Source organism: Gasterosteus aculeatus, chromosome 5 (assembly GCF_964276395.1).
Source record: "Gasterosteus aculeatus chromosome 5, fGasAcu3.hap1.1, whole genome shotgun sequence".
In the NCBI taxonomy this organism is placed as follows: Eukaryota; Metazoa; Chordata; class Actinopteri; order Perciformes; family Gasterosteidae; genus Gasterosteus; species Gasterosteus aculeatus.
In genome coordinates this window covers 13,399,669-13,418,405 of record NC_135692.1, presented here as the reverse complement: position 1 = coordinate 13,418,405, position 18,737 = coordinate 13,399,669, and the positions used below count along the sequence as shown (strand labels likewise).

The 18,737-nt window shown below is 45.2% G+C and overlaps 2 protein-coding genes across 2 annotated transcripts in view; one reads left to right on the top strand and one right to left on the bottom strand.

The window, feature by feature from the left end:
• Nucleotides 1-693: 693 nt before the first annotated feature.
• Nucleotides 694-5,703, top strand: gfra1b (gdnf family receptor alpha 1b; the record flags this gene model as incomplete). Its single annotated transcript, XM_078103516.1, is given in 4 exon segments — nucleotides 694-828; nucleotides 1,501-1,700; nucleotides 3,780-3,827; nucleotides 4,000-5,703. Coding segments are annotated over 4 exon segments (518 nt in total), but the record flags the coding sequence as incomplete, so codon positions are not given.
• Nucleotides 5,704-9,829: 4,126 nt separating this feature from the next.
• atrnl1b (attractin-like 1b) overlaps nucleotides 9,830-18,737 on the bottom strand; it is a 45,135-nt gene continuing 36,227 nt past the window's right edge. Inside the window, exons 27-29 of the mRNA XM_040175887.2 lie at nucleotides 17,301-17,408; nucleotides 12,264-12,378; nucleotides 9,830-11,778 (exon numbers count right to left, since the gene is read on the bottom strand). Coding sequence (XP_040031821.2) covers nucleotides 11,654-11,778; nucleotides 12,264-12,378; nucleotides 17,301-17,408 — 348 coding nt within the window. The 3' untranslated portion in view covers nucleotides 9,830-11,653. The remainder of the gene's footprint in view (nucleotides 11,779-12,263; nucleotides 12,379-17,300; nucleotides 17,409-18,737) is intronic.

Genomic DNA, 18,737 nt, shown 5'->3' with positions numbered 1-18,737 from the left:
GATCCAAACGTTCTGAAGTCAGATAAATCAGAAGAAACTCAGTGTGCTCAGTGCAGCGTGTAGTTTCAAATCACAGTTCTCGTTTCTCCGAACAGGCCCAGAATGCATCGCAATGCGTTAGCCGTGCTGCTAACTCGACTTTCCCTCCTCCTGTCAATCTAAACACAGATTGTTTGTCCTCCATTGAACATCACCGGAGGTCACCCGATAAAGAAAAGCAGTCCTGAACTTTTATTGCGCCGAATATCGGCCGGGTAGCGATAGCCAGTGAAACTTTTGTCGCGCACACCGACGCGTGACCTCAGACTGCGCGGCTCGACGGAGCTCCGTTACACCACTAATTTGCCCAGCTCATTATAGCACATTACAGAAGTACAATTTATTTCCTTTCACGCAGTCTTTCTTCCATCAGCGGGTTCCATCATGTAGAAAGGAAACACGTTGAGTCTCGGTAATGAGATTTCAACGCGGCGACCAATTGCAAACTCAACAGGCGGACATTTTAAGTCCCCACCCCCCCCCCAACGAAGGAAGGCAACAGTTTACATCGAGACGACAAATAGACACAGATTCATGGGTTCATTCCGTTTGATGAAAATGACTTTGTCAGGCTTTAAAGGAAACAACGGGCGCGGGTTTTTGTTTTGTCACCGACAGCGACGCAGCAACCCGTTCTGCTTTTTTACGCCGCAGGTACGGTGATGACGCCCAACTACGTGCAATCACTGGACCTCACCCTGTCGCCGGGGTGCGACTGCGGCAGCAGCGGGAACAGCAAGGCGGACTGCGAGCGGTTCGCCCAGTATTTCGCCGGAAACCGATGCCTACGTGAGTTAGAACTATCGTTTCCATTATTGTTGCTACTTCGACTGCATTTAGGCATCAATCGCTTGTGTAGTTTTTTACTCGTATGTGGAAAATAACTCGTGGCCGTTTAGTTTTTTTTACTATGATTGAGACCAGGTTTTACAAAAGAGTAGAACACATTTTATTTTGTTCAGGGAAAGGAAGCTTCGATTAAATGTCAAATTAATGACGGGAAAAAATGCATTTCATAAGTCGTTTTCTAATTTCAGCCCGATGTTTAGTTCCTTTTTTTTTAATCACATCTTTTGCAGGCAGACACTGCTTTTAAAAAGAAAACTCTTGGCAAAGGTCAAGTAATTTCGTTTCCTACACAATCATCCAAAGTATCAATTATAGGCAGCTTTTAGTTGGGCATGAAATACATGTTTTTTGGTCCGTGCCACTTGCACTTACATCAGCGGCAATGACAAAAGACATCTGCTATCTTGTTAGATGTGCTCACTCTGTTATTAAAAAGAGGCTCAGAGGGCATGCTGCAGGATAATGCTTAATACATGTAATTATAAAAATCTAAGTATGACATTGACTTTATATTCTCTCATAGACGGGCATTCAAATCAAATTTTCCATGTCATTTAATGATATACTCTGCGGGAGAATATAGGCGCCAGTTAATGCGCTGCATTCCTGCAGGAAACGCCATCCAGGCATTCGGCAACGGTACGGATGTGGGAGTGTGGCAACCTCAGCCCCCAATCGAGCCGACCGCACCGGAGCCCGGCGTCACCCGGGGGGGCAAAGACCGGACCAACAGCGGGCTGGATGCACTCAATGACATCACCAAACTGGACCTCGACGAAGGCTCCTTATATCACACCTGCGGGACCTTACAGGTGAAGCTTTTGATGCGTTTGAAATGTAGGCGGTGTCTGTTTTTCATTTGACTCTCAAAGCGAAAGCACAAATGTGAAAGGAGTCAATCGTCAATATGATGACTATCTCGTCCAGTCAGCAGTACATAGTTTATATACAGTATACTGATGGATGACTAAATAAACTCTGGTAGAATCGATCCGTATTTAGAGATTTCTCAGCCAGCTTATACTTCTCACTAGAAACAAACTGTATCTTATATGGAATTTGAAACAAAAGGGTACAGCTGCATTGCGAGGTCACGACTTCCGAATTATCATAATAACTAGCCGACTTATCTTGACCGTTGCTGTTCTGGTCAGAGGCTGCGCCTTGAGGGGAAATAAAAGAACAAACAGAAAATCCCTAAACAGATGATTTGATTAAGTTCCAGGCTTTCTGTTGTTGTTGTTCCCGGTGAATTTTGGAACCCCTCGAAGCTTCAGAGAGAAAAGACCAGAATCTAAATTGAGGAGCTAAATATCAGGTGGAGATCTGTTCAGGGTTTTCTGACGTGTGGCTCTGTCACCTTGATGGATCAGGGATGGCTTTAAGACGGCATGCACAGAATCCCCCCCCCTGGGCAGAAAGATGAGACGTCAGCGGGGAGTCAGAGCTTCCAAAGCTGTCATGTCAAAACTAATTGGTTGCCGCAGTAACATCAGCAATGGCCCACAGGGGAAGTACGTCTGCTCCTGTGTGTGTGTCTAAATGCGCGTCACCATTCCAACTCCCAGTTTGTGTTTACTTAACTTCCTGTTTGCTTTGTCACAACAAACGCCACTCACAGTTCCATGAATAAATACGTATCTACTGCTATCTGACTGATTTAGCTTCATTGGGCAAAAATTCCACAACTGTTTGCAGGTGAAGAACATTTTAAACCTCGACACAGAAATGTTGCTTGTTAAACTTCTTATCTGTTGAGGAGGATTGTGAGCTACAATCAGAAGCGTTAAAAACAGCCAACTTCGGAATCGACCTTGTGGTGACATTGTTGTGTTATTGAAAAAATGGCACCAACGTTGTTTTTCTTAGATGTAACTTTTTAATTCAACACGTGTCTTGACATTAAACAATGTGATTTGAAGAAGTGCCACCAGAAATGTAAAAATAAATGACTTTGATGCGCTGATTGTGACATCTTACGTCGTGAATTGCATGTTTTGCTTAAAGGTGCTTTCAGGCAGCTCCGTTGAACCAACACATTCTCGACCTGTGCTGTTCTCTTCTGATAAATACCATGGGGCAACGCATGAGATGATATCACGTACACTTTAAGGGACACGATCTATCACATTGGCTTTTAATAGCGATAATATGATTTATCACCGGTGGAAGCATCCCGCGGGAGGTAAGACCTCCTATGGAGCAATTAATCACTTTTCGTGGAATTTTTCCTTCTTAAAAACCAACGCGTTGAGTGTTTATTATGTTCCTAGACCACCACCACGGTCACTTTATCTTTTTCTGTACTCCATTTCTGTATCTGCGAGTGGGCATTTGTTTGTATGTGTGTGTGTGTGTGTGTGGTATTTTTTTAATATCCGGCTGAAGAGGTTTGGAGGAGTCTGAGAGAAAAAAAAAAGCTTTTAAAGTTATTAAACTGTCTTAACCTTGAGCTGGCACAAAGCAGGCGATCTCACGCAGGCAAACGTAACACGTCCCGCTGGAGGCGGGTGATTAAAGTAAAAGGTCTGAGAAGGTCTGAGCGGTGGGGAAGTATTATCATACATCTCGTTGTGTATTCGGCTGCATAATCGGGAGTTGCACTCGACGCAGTAATGAATTTGGTTTTGCTTTGAAGACGTCGCCCTTTCTTTAGCCACGGTTCAACCTCCAGGAAAAAATAAACTATTGCTGGGATGCACCACCGCGAGAGAGGAATGGTGATGAGAAGCTCGGGGCGGAATTGAACCGACGTCATCAGGCAGTCTAATGACGTGGCATAAACGTGGCAACAAATGTGCACAAATGTGCAACAAATGTTCTCAAAAACGGAAGGACGGATGAAAATGAACGTTTCTCTGCCTTCTCTTCCTTTTTATTCTTCCTTCTAGGCCCAAAAGCTGGTGTCCAACGAGACATTTGATAACACCCAGTGTGTGGTAAGAATTACATTACATTACATTACATTGCTTGCTTTGCATTACATTGCATTGCATGCTTAATGCTTCCAGTACAAAAAAAAAGATGAAATGCAATTTAATGCCGACATTTAACGCGTTACGTTTCCTAATCGCAACATCTAATCCTCCGTCTCTCTCTTTTTTCCCTCAGAACCCCCACCTGGACGATACCAGCAACGCCAACGCCAGGAGCCCGGCAGCCGACCCCCCCTCCGCCGCCCCCCCCAGCGCGCTCCTCTGGCTCGCCTTGCTGCTGCTGCGGCCCGACGCCTTGCGGCTGTTGTAGGAGACGGAGGACGGCGGATCGGCAAGAAGTGATTCAACTCATTTTTTTTATTTTTTTTTTATTTAGACATTCATCCAAAGTGTGACACCGGCATATATTATTTTTGTAGAAAGGCAAACAATCAATGGAGGGTGAGAGCGCTGACACCAGACAGCAGTGGATTAGATGCATCAGCTCATTGGACAATTTGGTGACTTCAACATTCAGATACACGCCGAGGAACGCTCTTTTTTTTGGGGGGGGGGGGGGGGGGGGGAACTCTGTGATCTGATAAGCGTGTGAATTCACTTCTTTGCAATGTGTTGCGATCAGACCGAGCCTCGATGTGCTGATGGGCGTTTCGGCAAAGTGGATCGTTGGACTGTGGACCAATAAACCCGGCTCGGCTCCACAGAACAAAAAAACTAAGTGTTGTATAAAAGTGCTGATCTGTAATATGTCACCATGGGGGGGGACTAACCCATTTCACAAGACACACTGAATGGAATAATGAACATTTCACTGAGGACAGAATGGGTTTCTCTTCTACGTGTCGGGTTCTAGGCGTAGATCAGTTTTGTAGATTCGTTTGATCGTTATGGTTGTTTGTGGGTTTAATCGCGCCGCCTCTAACGGGACATTGTGTACATGCTGACTCACAACGTGAACAACTCTTAAAACAGTAAGCTGCCGTCTGCTCGTAACATATTGTCTGTGACGTTTCTTTGGGAGTCTCTGTTAGTGTCTGTTGACCGACGCCTGCCAGCGTCATCCGGCGATTTACACAACGTGACCGGATGCGGCTCCTTTAACTGTGCGGCTGTCGTGTGGTTCTATTTTCGTTATGTATCATTACAAAGTGCACAATGTGATCTTCAGCGGTGCTCTTTGGGAGGACGAGCGACGAACTCTCTGTAACGTAAAGAATTACGTCGCCTTTGTGTTCCGCTAATAAAGAATGTGCTCACAAGCAGAGGCCACTGCTAATAGACACAAGGACGCATAGTTATTCTGAGCTTAACGAAAGGATCATTTTAAAAGACATCGTGGAGACAATGACTGAAAAACGCGCCTGTAAAATCACTTGAACAAATGATCCCCGCGGACGTCTTATGATGCACGTCTGTGTTGATTGTGTATCGGGTTTGGGGTTCTTTCTGTTTAAGGTTTTGGTCAAGTAAATAAATACCACACTAGCTTCGATATACGTCATCATAAACTTAAAGACACCTCGAGCGGGAGGCCACTTTTATGTAAAAGTAACCATGAAAAAGTTAATTCTGTTCAGTGTTTCCCAAACAGTTGAAATAAAAATGGTGTCAGTGTGGGATGCTTCCTGTTTCGGACTCGTGTCACTTTGAGCGACGAGGAGGGTCCCTTGTCAGGAGGGATTGGTGTTTTGTAAATATGTTTTTGTTTTTGTGTGTACGGTTCTAACAAATTGTGTTTCAGCAGTTGCAACAAAATATTTGGTCATTATTGAATAAAATGTGCAATAAAATTGCAACAAAAAAAAACAGTGACGTACAAATAAAGGTAATATTAAAATTGTAAAACACGTTATGAGCTATCACTAAAAGTTAGAACAAACGTTTTAAGCAAGTCATTTTTTATTGTTCTCTCATTTGATCGATATCGTTTTGTTTCGGTTTCTGAAAATAGACTTTTGAAAGAAACACAAGCGACCAAACTCTTCTTTGCGATCACATCCAGAGACGTGAGTGACGTTAAGTTGCAACTCCCGAGGATTTTAGAATGCAACGCACACGTTGGTGGACTGAAGCCCGGAGGCAAGAACACTTGTCATTAATCCCATGATAAACATTATTGCTCGCCAGGTTTACTGTTCTCCTGCCATAAAGCCCCGAGGACTGGGCGAGGGTGTTTAGAGCCCCCCCCCCCTCCTCCTCCCACTACTATAAAACCACTGCTGGTCTTCTCCTCAATCCGAAAGAGAGGAGAGATTTTTTAAAACGCTTCAATCGCGGCAGCACGGCCCGGTGGGGAACGCGTCTGATGTCACCTTTGACCTCTCCGGCAACCATCGTTCCAGCGCCGCCACACTGCTGCGTGGATTTCACCTTTTTTTCCACCCCGTCGGCCTGTTGCGTCCAAATGTCAATGTCCTCGGCATCATTTGTCCCGAGAAGCTTCGCCTCTCATCTTTTCCAGGGCAACGATAAGAGATAATAACGATTCGCTGATTGCACCATAAGCTCCACTGGAGCAAACTACACCGACTAGAGTAAACACGTCGGCGCTGGAGACGACTTTTTAATGTTTAATATAGAAACAGGTCAACCTCTTGACCTCAAGAGGATTTGATAACTTAAGCCTTCATCTCACTTGGAGGAACGCTAAACTGAATTTGTGGCCGGTAAACTGTGGACAATACAGCGAGTAGGACGAGGAGACATCTTCACGCGTCTGTTTTTGTCCGACCAAAAGTCTAAAACCCAAATTCATTCATTCAAAATGATATGAAGCAGTCAAAAAGTAACGAATCCTCAGAATGGGAACGGAAAATGAGCAATGTGAGTCCAGTTACAGATGAATATATATATGTGTGTGTGTGTGAGAGATGAATATAAACTAGAGACTTTGTAATACAGCAAACTGATGACCGATCATCTGATATTGTGTGACACGGTAGTAAAAAAAACATCTGGAAACACAGTAACGTAGTTGCTAAAATGGAAACGCAAAGTGGGGCCACTAACTAACTAACTAAGTAACCAACCCACGAATGATGACGGTTTGGTATTGGGAGTAATTCACTGCAGTTGTCCTTCTGGTTTCTGGCCCGCTTTTCCTCTTCCTCCCACTTCATCAAGGAAGCACTAATCAGCGTTAATACTGCACGGTGCCATATTAGCAATCTGCTAATCCTCCTGCAAATGTGTTGAGCATAACAAGACGCTGGCGTTAAATGTTCCCCCGCTACGGTTGTTCTCCGGGCCTCATTTTGCAGACGCGGGTGCTGATAGCAGTCGCATGTGAGACCTTCACACAGCAGCTATGTCCTTCACAGGGTGGGGGGGGGGGGGGGGGGGGGTGACACACAGCTGCAGATATTACACCTTAAATGACTCGTGTACGTTTTGGTGTTTTCAATGTGATATCGGCGAGTAGATACCTCGTATGGCAAATATTTTTAACGTGAAAGAATATTTCCAGAGCATGTCTGATCTGACGTCGTCGCCACAAACACACGTCAAAAAATAAGAGGCTACAAGCTAAATGTAGGCTACTTTAGCGACTGCGACATCTGAATCAATTGAAGATGTAATTTAAAAAAGTGAATATGCAGCAATTATTATTAAGTGAAACACGTCCCTCTTCAAAATACTTATGCGTTGTTCTGCCATGTTATGTAGCATTGGCAAGCAGCAGATGACCATCAATCCACCGATGAAACTAAAGGTATGGCAAACTGTGCAGCCGAGTGCGTCACAGCAATGTGATTACAGGAAGGAGCAGCTCAGCACTTTAGATGCAATTATGATATGAAACGAGGTGAAGCCACATATGTGCTCTGAAACCGAGCACATATGACGGTTGCAGAGAAATTGAGAAGATAACTATGTGTCTTATGACACAGTAGCCATGTTTAGTTTACCATTAAGCCAATACTACAAATACATGGTTATGTGTGTGGATGCATTGAGCCGACAGACAATATATTTCTCATTCTATGATACAGAGGTTTGCAGCATAAAGTAAAAGGTAAAAGACCCCACAAAAAAACCCAGCAAGGAATAAGCTGAACACATCTCACTTCTGTTACACAACTTACCTGAGCAACTGGTACTCTTATTTCACCTGGAGTCTCTTGTGAAGTTTAAAAGAACATCATATTTTCCCTGTGAAACCTTTTGGCCCGTGTCGATCATTCTGTCACGATCCACACTAAATGAGACACATTACCTCACAGGTATTAGGTCATTTATTCTTTCCTCCCCCATTGCAGGTGAAGCGCGCTGACGTTAATGCGTCCTGAAGTTAAGGCCCGGTCAGCTGGATCTGCACTGGCATCCAAATTCTTTTAGTGTGATCACATTGGACGGTTTGGCAGATCCGTCTTCTGACGCGTCCCAATGAATTTTACTGCTGGAAGTGACCTATTAATCACCATCTCTTTGGAATACAGACGCACCGGCACGAAGACGGATTCAAATCAATACTCTTTCACTAAAAGTGAATCAGGGAACACAGGAGCTCACATTTCTCCATTGACGCGTTTTGTTCAAGTCAATCCGCCCATTGACATGCATGTGCAAACACAACCAGATGAAGTGAATGCGACTTGCAGGTTTATTTATGTGGTGCCATCTGGTGGTTGAATTAAGGGCACCGTGACAATTTACAAAAATAAATAAAAATAAATAAAAAAAGAAGAAGACAAAGTCAAGGTCTCCAGCTTGATCCAATTTATCTCAGGAACATTTCGTAATGGCATCAGGGCAACGGAAACTGAATTAAGTCCTATTTATAAAAGGAGGACGCGACTCACGTTGACATTGAAATTTGACTTTGTCACCAGAAGAGAAAAACATAGATGTTTTTTGGTACAGAAACTCCATCCACCCCCCCCCCCCCCCCCCTCCTACCTCCCTTCCATCAGATTGCCCACAGTGACTCAGGCTCAGCACAGCGGTCCCTCCCAATATTTTCAGCACTTCTCTCTCCAGCACTTAGCGGCGACCTCTGTTCACTCAACTGTCATTTGGAAAAATAGCAGCCAGTCACTGTGTGCGACAGCCAGCAGCCGGTTCGGTCCAAAGGATTCAGCCGCTCGGTGGATCTTTTTTGGACACGTGCAACTATCAGCAGTAGTATTATTCATACAATGTTATATACAAGTGTGTGTATGAGTGTATATAACTAAAGTATAGAAAGAATATGGATTTCATGTGTATAAGCACACATACTCAGCCATATTCAGAATGTCTTGTGTCCATTTACGTCCTGTTACATTTAGGGATTCATGTGTCCATGTCTCTCATATATATCATTCACTCTTCTAAAAAAAAAAATACAACTCTTGCACTTCATGATAATGAAGATATAGCCGGTTTTATTGACCATGCGGTACGCTAACTCACTAGAGACATAAGGAAAGTCTTCTTAAAGGGCATGCTGTACATTATACACGCCACTTTCATACACACAGTGGCACTAAGTGAGTTGATTTTAACAGGTTTCTTGCCATTACCAGCTTTAAAAAGCACCCACACTCGCTTAGGCTTGGATGGCAGCTTCCTCTCAAACAGCCCCTTCAGATAATCAGCATACTGCGGAGTGTAAATGAGGATAATCCGGAGTAGCTCTTTGGCACGCTGCATCCTTTCTTCTTCACATCCTTGTTAATGTACCACACTGATGTTGAAGAGGGAACATAAGTGCTCTGAAAGGTGCCGGCACATTGGAGGACAAACCTTCTATCGGGGTGGAAGATGTGGACCGCAGTCCGTGTTGCACTCGGCAGGTGAAATTAAAATAAATGTATAATGCGATATAATCCGTTTGCTGGGTCCGAATGCATGTGACCGGTTACAATACGGATTAGATGATAAACCGCTTTATATATAATTCAGGAAGAAAAAAAAAAAAGGAACGCAATTACAAATTGTAGGCCGAAGCTTCAGAGGTAAAAACGTTAGAATTCAATGTAGCGGTAGTACCGAATGTGGAAAGAATCAAGAGGCACAAAAGGTTTCAGGTCTTTTAGATTTTTTTTATTTTCTGGCATGTCGTCCACATTTAAAATACACTGAAGATTACTGATATGTAGTGTAGTATATCATCTTTCCCCCCCCCCCGTAGTACAGTGAAACCTTGATTCCTGTGTAATGACATCGATAAAGGATTACTCTACAAAACACTAAATAAAAGCACGTTAGCCGGCATATATCCATATGAACCGCATCATAACGACCACAGAAAGCAAGACAATGCCCATATAGTCCTTAAGGATGCACAACTCAAAATGAACAGACATTAAAACCGATTAAAATCAATAATAGAATCAAGTTAAATGCAATTACACAGGAATCTGTTAAATATCAAAACAAAAATATGAAACAAAAAAATGCTCCTTTCACAAGTGTAGCAAAGAACTTACAGTTTTATCATAGATACAATAGTAACAGGTGACAAGGCCTAAAATAAATGGTACTCTGTCGCCAATCAGTCAGAAAAACCTGAAGAACACGCACAATCTCACGAGATAAGAGCGACACTCACATCTGTTCCGACAAGACACCGTACAGCTCAGAGTTGAGGTTGGGGCTAAAAAATCGACAGCTTTTCAAAATTCCGCAAAGAAAGCAAAGGCATCGTCACAAAAAGGTAACGCAACTCGCTGTACTCGAAGATGGAAACAAGCAAGTCATAGTGTCAAAGAAAGGAAAAAACAAAACAAGTTAACAGGCGGAGGAGCTTATTTTTATCAAAATGTCCCCCCCGATCCCAATGTCCAAGTTGCACAGCAAAAAGACACAAGTACCAACTACAGCAAAGAATCCACCAGAACTGAGAAGCTTCAGCGAGCAGTTTGCTAATGAAAAAAACGTCTTGGTTTCCTTCTTTGTTTCGGGGTTTTCCACGTTTCATTTGGACGACCGCGGGTTTGTTCGTGCCTCCTCCAGTTTGCATTCTTCCCCGACATGCCGCTGGTACTGATTGCTGTGTCTCTGCAGCAGTTTGTTTTTATGTACTCCACAAAAACAAATAATAATAATAATACAGACTTTAGCTTGAGCCGAGTGGATGATACATATGTGCAGTGAATGCTAACACAGAGCATCATAGGGGAATTGGCAAAATACTTGAGTGGTCAGTTGACTTGATCACGTGGTCATGGGGCGTTACAGAAGAGCCCCCCCCACACACCCCCCGCGCTAAAAGGCAGAACCATTTCAGTACGTAGAGCAAAGGCTTTGCATGGGAACTAAATGCTTCAGCACCGTACAACACCACTGGTCTGCAAGCCAAAAGAAGAAAGAAATCCTAGTGTTCTGGGTATCGACCAGCCACTACTTTTTTTTTTTTTTTTTAAATACACCATCATTTCCAACCCGACGCGAGGGAACTCTGAAAAACTTTAATATAATCTAATGTACAAACATCTTTGTTTCTCCCTCACGCCAAGCAAAATGTTCACTGCTGGAGCTTCGATAGGTGAATCCGTCTCTGATGTCACTTATCAGGCAGGCTCCCTCCAAGCGCGGACCGGTTCCCCCACGCTAAAGGAAAGTGCTTCCGGGGGGGGGGGGGGGGACTTGTTCCAGTCGATCTATATTGGCGAGAGCAGGGAAAAAGGGGCGTGGGGACGGCAGGAAGGGGTGTGGCTCCCGTGGACTCGGCGACACTCGAGCGTATGCAGCCAAAAGAGAGTCCTCCACGTGGAGCCGCGTCTCTGGAAAAGGCCTCCAACCGGGGGAACGGGGGGGGGGGCGGCTGCTGCACATTGGAACAATATGGCCTTGGATTGGCATTAGGAAAAGAGAGAGAGGGACCCGAATGGACGGGCCGAGGTTCAGACGCAGGTGCCTTGGTGTGCCGGAGGGAGGGCTTTCCGGCTCTTAAAGCCCTGCGACTTCTCCTTAAAATCGGATGGTTTCTGCTGCGAAATGTCTATGAGCGCACTGGCGACGATGATGCCTAGAGGAGGAGGAGAGCGAGACAGATGCGTGAGCGTTATTGGGCCATCAGCCATTTTTTATTTCACTGCTTTGCTCAGTGAAATAAACAGATTACAGGTGTGTGCGCATAATACTCCAGACTTCTCATGAGCGTATTTTGCAGCTTCCGAATGCAACGTTTATTTTTGTTGCTGTTGGGATCAGAATCACATTCTCTGCAGTGACACCGGGAGTAAGATCGGGGGTGTTTGATTTATTTGTGACGCAAATGTGTGGCTGTGGGGGGGATCTGCTGTGCTGTGTTTAGAGTATTTCCGACGGCTGATGTCTCAAATGATACCGTTTTAGTGACGATTGTGAAGAGAAAACAACTACAACCAAGTGAGTGCAGGGAAATACGATCGACCTTTCACATCGACGTGTAGTAAATATTCAAGGTGCCCTGCAGACCATATACACAAACTAAAAGGGACGATGCCGCACGTGTGTGTGTGTGTGTGTTACCTGACTGTCCTGGCGGCGGTAGGTCTGAGAGCCCGGAGGGAAGACGCATGAGGACCGTCAACACAGCAGCTTTACCCCCCGAACACGGCTCCATCGCAACCGGCTTGGGTGCACCCTGACAAGAGAAGAGGCGCCAGTTCAGGAGGCGGTGGGGAACAAAAGGAAATACGTTTGCCGCCAGTTTATTTTGGATTCCAGAATGAGAAATAGTCCTCTTTCCTGGACTGACCGCACCAATAACAGCAACGCGTGATGCCGGTATGCATGATGCAAGTGCTGCATCGCCCCGAGTGGTTCACCAAACTAATCCTGCATGTCGTCTCAGTTGGAAAGTCGTAACATGACAACACGTAGAAGCAGTCAGACATTAGCCGCACAAGTTGCCGAGACGAGACGCCCTCCTCCTGAGACAAATGCTTTGATTGGTCACACAATAAAAGCAATCCTGTGTGTGTGTGTGTCAGACGGTCCACGTGTTGTGGCAATGACCTCCCCTCTCAGTTAATGGCCAAAACTGCTCGTCTCAAGCGTGAAAAACATGTCATCCCGATAATGAATGTCAGGGGTTTTCGCAGCCCGTTTTGGATGAGGGGATAGAAATTGGGGAATAATAACACGTCTGAATAGAGTTTTTTTTTTTTTTTACGCGTCAGGCTGAATTTAAAATGGAGACGAGAGAGAGTCGGCGGATGCAGAGTGCTGGTAAAACAAGGATGCACAAGCACGTGCATTAAAACCAGAGCGGACCAGAAGCGGGGGGGGGGGGGCGCTCCTTTGTATAGACATGTTCCACTGGAGTTGGTTGTTGATGCAAAACAACGATCCGACGTGTGTATTTTGAAGTGCCTCGACAAGCTGCACACAAAGAGCCTGTCTGGTGTAACTTGGGATGAAACGTTTCCTGTGGAGCATCTGCAGTTCGCTTCTTAGTCTCCGTGTGCAACCGACGACGACTTTCTCATCATGCAACAGAGTTTTTAGTGAACGCCGATTTCCGAGGTGCGTGGCTTTTGACCTCGTTTGGGAATTAGAATAATTTTGCCGAGGTCATGAATGCTGTCAGAATGGGCCCGGGTAATTTTCCATTTGCCTGTACTACTAATCACCTGGAACTAATGCGCGGGGACAGAAAGATGAGGTGACCGGAGAGCAGCACAAAAGGTGAGTCACGGTGCAACAGGAAAGTACGTTCAAACGCGAAGGACACAAACTGTAATCGCTAAATCGCCCGTTAAGCGGCACGAGCAAGTCCAACATTTATACGCTCCTCGCCGCGGTCGCGTGACTTCGGTGCTTCCGTTACAAGGAGCGATTTCGCTTCAAACGGAAGAACTCAACCCACTGATGCGGCACATTATTCATACATATTTCAGCGTTGCAGGCAGATTTGTTTCTGTGCATTGTTACTCAACCCAATTAGGCCCAATGATCCAAACGCTCTTGAGGTGTATGTACGAACAAGAAGCCCATGGAGGATCCATGCAGGGGCCGTTAAAATCGCCGGCCATTTCATGACCACTCAAGCGATGCCGCTAACGAATAGCTACACACGCCACATTCGTGCACACACACAAAAGAATAAAACAATTTTAGGGATTTCTTTCCACAAAGTTCTTATCTAGCCTAAAAAAAAAGGCTTTGCTTCAGGATGGAAGATTCAACTCATGTAAAGCAGATCTTTTTCGTCGGCGTGTAAATACGTTTTGCAGCGCAGGTCTCAGAGGCGTCCCGACCCCCATCTACGATGAGTGATACACTGACTGTGCACGAGGATCTCATGCAATCTACTGAAAAAAACTCAAGAACTTTCCCTGTAAGTCGGTAACATAACTAGTATTAACATGAATGTTACGGATTTTGTTGCTTAGAATTGATTCTTGTCTTTTAATTGGGTGACCAAATGATGACTACTCCACAGGCAGGCAATGTTTGCTGTGCAATTTTTCAAACTACATAAGTACAGTCACATCATTATGGGGTTTTTTTTGCAAGGAAAAACAAATCAACTTTGTTTGTGTGGAAGGCCGTAAAAACAGAACCTTCTTTCTCCTCGCTCACTCCTATTTCCTCCGAAATACTGATATTAATCTTGGACAAAAAATATTCCTAAAATGCAGGGGAAAATGTATTAATTCAAAATTAAATGAAAAAATATTTTGAATCATTTCATTTCCAATCATAGGCATTTTAAAAACACCTTGCAGAGGAGGTTTACACATCCTGCATTCCTGCGTTGCATTACCGTATGGAGGTCATTCTCACACACACACACACACACACACACACACACACACACACACACACACACACACACACACACACACACACACACACACGCTTTGCCTTCGCTGACACGCGTCATCCATCACACTAGCTGCCCGTTAGTGGTTCCATATGTCGAACGCTGGCCACAGTGAATTGAGACATCTGTGACATCGAGAACAAGGCCGCACTTTTCGCGCCTCGACTGGCTCCCTGTTCCCGGAAACAAGCGGCGTCTGCCATCTTGGTCGCTCAAAGCAATGGCCGTCTCCCCGGGGAAGGGGAGGGTGGGGGGTTCAAAACCGGCCAAAAGTGGAGGAAATGGGAACGAAGGCCGTCTCTGTCAGACCAGCTGGAGGGTCGCGGCGACCGAGAGCTGGGGACAAAGTGCCGCTGTCCCTCTGTCTCTCGGTGCGTTCTACAAACTCTGAGCTCAACTTTGTCCCTGAAGCACGAAGAGAAAAATTTCAAGCAAACCTCAGATTTCCAAACAGATGTGGCCCTAATGTGAGGTTAAATAAAGGGTGTTTTGTCTGCAAAACCAGTGATATTAGCGCGACATCAGTGTCCTCTTTGACATCGACGATGGCTAAGTGGCGCCAGATGCCGAGCAATTTACCTTTATAAAAAGACAATTAGGCTCGTTTCATGTGGTTCACCCTCAGCTAGAGGCGAGGTAAGCGATGGAGCTGTATATGGTCCAACAAACGATGTCGATCGTCCTTACGGGATGAGTCCAAAATACACAAAAGCTGACAAAGGCTACTATGCCCTTGGCTGAATATGACTTCACATTATATATATATATATATATATATATATATATATATATATATATATATATTACACACACAGAAACTCATCAGTTAAAGACACATCAGCCTAATGAAAATCCTTTCAGCACCTGCAGACTAAAGTGGAATAAATTCATTAATCTAGTAATCAGTAAGTAAGTGCTGCAGCGACTGTATGACGTCCCTGCAAGGTATGCACGTGTGACCTTTGAGTACGTACACAAGATATTCATGTTCCATTTAACGGGCGCGCGTCTGGAATTAGCACGCCGCCGTCACCCAGCGCCGAATGCCAGTCGAGACCATTTGGGAGGCATCAGAAGCTACTGGGGAATTTGGCATGGAAGGAATCCACCGACATCCCTGAAGGAGGAGCTGCTGCTTGGTGAGTTAAATGTATGCTGGATTCACCGTCAAGACTTCCACCACAGTGCTTCTTTGTGAAATACCTTCGGGCACAGTAGCGCGTGGGGCTGAGAAACAGAAGACACACACACACACAGACACACACACACACACACACACACACACACACACGTGGAAGTCCAGACTCTCCAGGTGTTTTCAGGATACAAAAGTTTCGTGGTAACTTCCTGCAAAGCTGGACGGATGTCCGAGAATAAAGAGAGTCGAGCATTTATAGGTTCACTCTGCATCTTGAAAGGGTCAGTCAGCAGCAGACGGGAAACCGTCTTTGTCCAATTATCGCTTCCAATGCAGCTTGGGACATCGTTCCCGGCGAAACTCCCCCCCACTTGATGCAAAGCGTCCGCCTCCGTGTGCACGCCGCGTTGGGGAAGTAGGAGGAGCGCGCCGGGGGGAATAAATAATTAAACAACAGCTTGACAAACACTTTCCACCGACGAGTGTGTAGTTAACATAAAACTTAAATATAAGGTAAAAGCCGCGGCGTCTGAAACCGCTCAGATCGAGGCACAACCTCCGCGTTTCTAAGTTCAACTCAAGTGCACTGAGAGCTAAAAGGCGCCTTCTTCCTCCACTTCTGCTCTTTACGTTGCCCTTCACGGCGCCGTAATGCATGCCGAGCACCACTTAGCGCCGTGCGAAAGGTCTCTTTCGTGGCTGCCACAGTGGTTTTATTTCTCTCAGCGGCGGGTGACACACCGGCGGCTCCGGCTGAGGAAACACTGTTGCTCCTTCGACGGTAATTTAAAAAGACGCGCCTCCCCATATTGTCTTAAGCTACGCTTTCATCCCATGTGTCACCGAGCCCCAGACGGCGCTCGCCGCCACGTTCGGCTTCATTTTGTAGTTCGGGTGGGAGGTTGTTGACGTCGTAGGAATATATGAGGTCACGGACATTTTAAATGGACGGAAAAGGCAGCCGAGCACAACGGCTGTAAAGACCATACGGCGAACAAACCATGAGGACGAAAAAAGGTTAAAACTACAATGACATCATCGTTTGGAAATCTTTCCAATTCAGTGATGCTTTTCAAAGTAATGAACGAGAGGAAAAAAAAAAAAATCTTTTTCAAAATTGGCAATGTGACATCATTTCACATAAAAGATGTATAACATTGATTGGAAGAAGTCAGAGAGCCTGATAGCAGAACACAACTCATATAAAAGGAACAGGGACACGGGGAGAAAGAGCCGCCGCTCGCAGCGAATGAAAGGCTGACGCACTGCGAGTGGTTGACTACACCACAATAAGGTCCAATTATGTTGCACCACAAAACTATTGTACGCATGTCAGTAGAAACACTAACAAATCTAAGACCTATTGTATCAGATGCCAGGGCTGAGATGACAAGACGAGGGGGGGGGGGGGGGGGGCGGCCACACAGCCAAACTCTTTGTTGCTCGTCAAAAGCAACAACTTGTGTTCAGGCGAAAACTGGACCGCAATATGTAAACAGGAAATTAAAATCACTCAAAATAAAACAAATTAAAAAAACTCAATTGTTATGGTCAGTGTGTGTGTGCGCGAGCGTGCAAACAAGCAGACGACACTCACATCGAGCACAGGCTGCAGCAGTTCGGTTTCCTCTCCTCTGGAATCCAGTGCGACGGCAACGGAGGCGAAGGGACGACTGGCCATCTGCTGACGCTCTCTCATCAGTTGCTGCAACAATCAAACCAGGTGAGCGGTTAGTGGGATCAGACAACAGGTAGAAGGATGGAAGGATAACATTGTGCATACATTCCTTATTTATTTGAATGTACGTGTTTTCAGTTTATCACCCAAGAGGGACACGGTTTCTGTTGTTGGGACCGAACGGAAGGAGCCCCATTAAATCAATATTGTAAAACAACTCGCGACAAACTTTTCATCAGCAACTCCGTGTCTGATCAATATCTAAACAGGCCACCATTTTAGCACCAAGGACACCGCTGATTGATATTGGATTCGAGATGAGTTTAAGTGTGCTGTATTAGGGTCTAATTGTACTTTAGATTACTTCTTGATGATTGGCCTGAAGACCTGCCCTTTCTCTGCACAGCTCCGAAGTGCAATAATGAGGCACCAACATCCATAAAAAAGTAAAACCAATGCACTTTATACAGTGCAGAACAAAAGAAAGATTCTATTATTTTCTATAGAGACATAGCAAACATTATGCAACGTAACATGGCGAACTGCATGCACCTGTAGTAAGAATCATATCCGCCATTTAGAGAGTTTGGAGGGAAGTGTGAGGAGTTTATTTTTTTTGAAGCCTCCCGAAAACCGCAAAACACAACAACAACGACTGAATAAAACACTGCAGCCCAGCGTGACTTCAAAGGGCCAAGGAGCATTTCATCAGCTAACTTTAAACCAACTCCCTCAACACTGCAATACAAAGAAAGTGGGTTCCTTTTGTTTACTGCCGCATACTCCGGTTTCTGTTACATGGGAATCTGCTTTTCCGGATGCATACATACATATATCTGCTGCGCATACATACAATCCTATTCATGGGGCTCTTGTTATAAAATGCAACGGGTGGACATTATATAAAGAGTCAGCCGGAGACGGTTATCTCAACTCACATGGAGCTAACGGTAGCTTAGAAAGCTAGCGAGCAACAGCTGATCAGGTCGGCCAGTGACCGTCAGAGATGGTCGTCCGTCATCGCTGTGCGCTGCTTGTGCAGCATAGCAACGGTAACCATGGGGGGGGGGTGCAGCTACGCGAGGGGTCAATTGGCCAGAAGACAAGAGACGAAATCAAATCAAATGCTACAATGGCAAGAAGCTCCTCTTCAACTGGGCCCTTCAGGGGGAACCTGGGATTTCAGAAGTACTAGACTCGACTGATTAGAGCGTTTAAGCGGCTTCCAATTGTCTCATACCGTCACTGGATCACACGTAAAACAGAGCGACTGAATGGGAAGCTTTCTCGTGGCCTCCGTCCTCAATGGGGATTTGTCCTTGGTGTAATAATAAAGCCGGATATTCTGGTGACCAG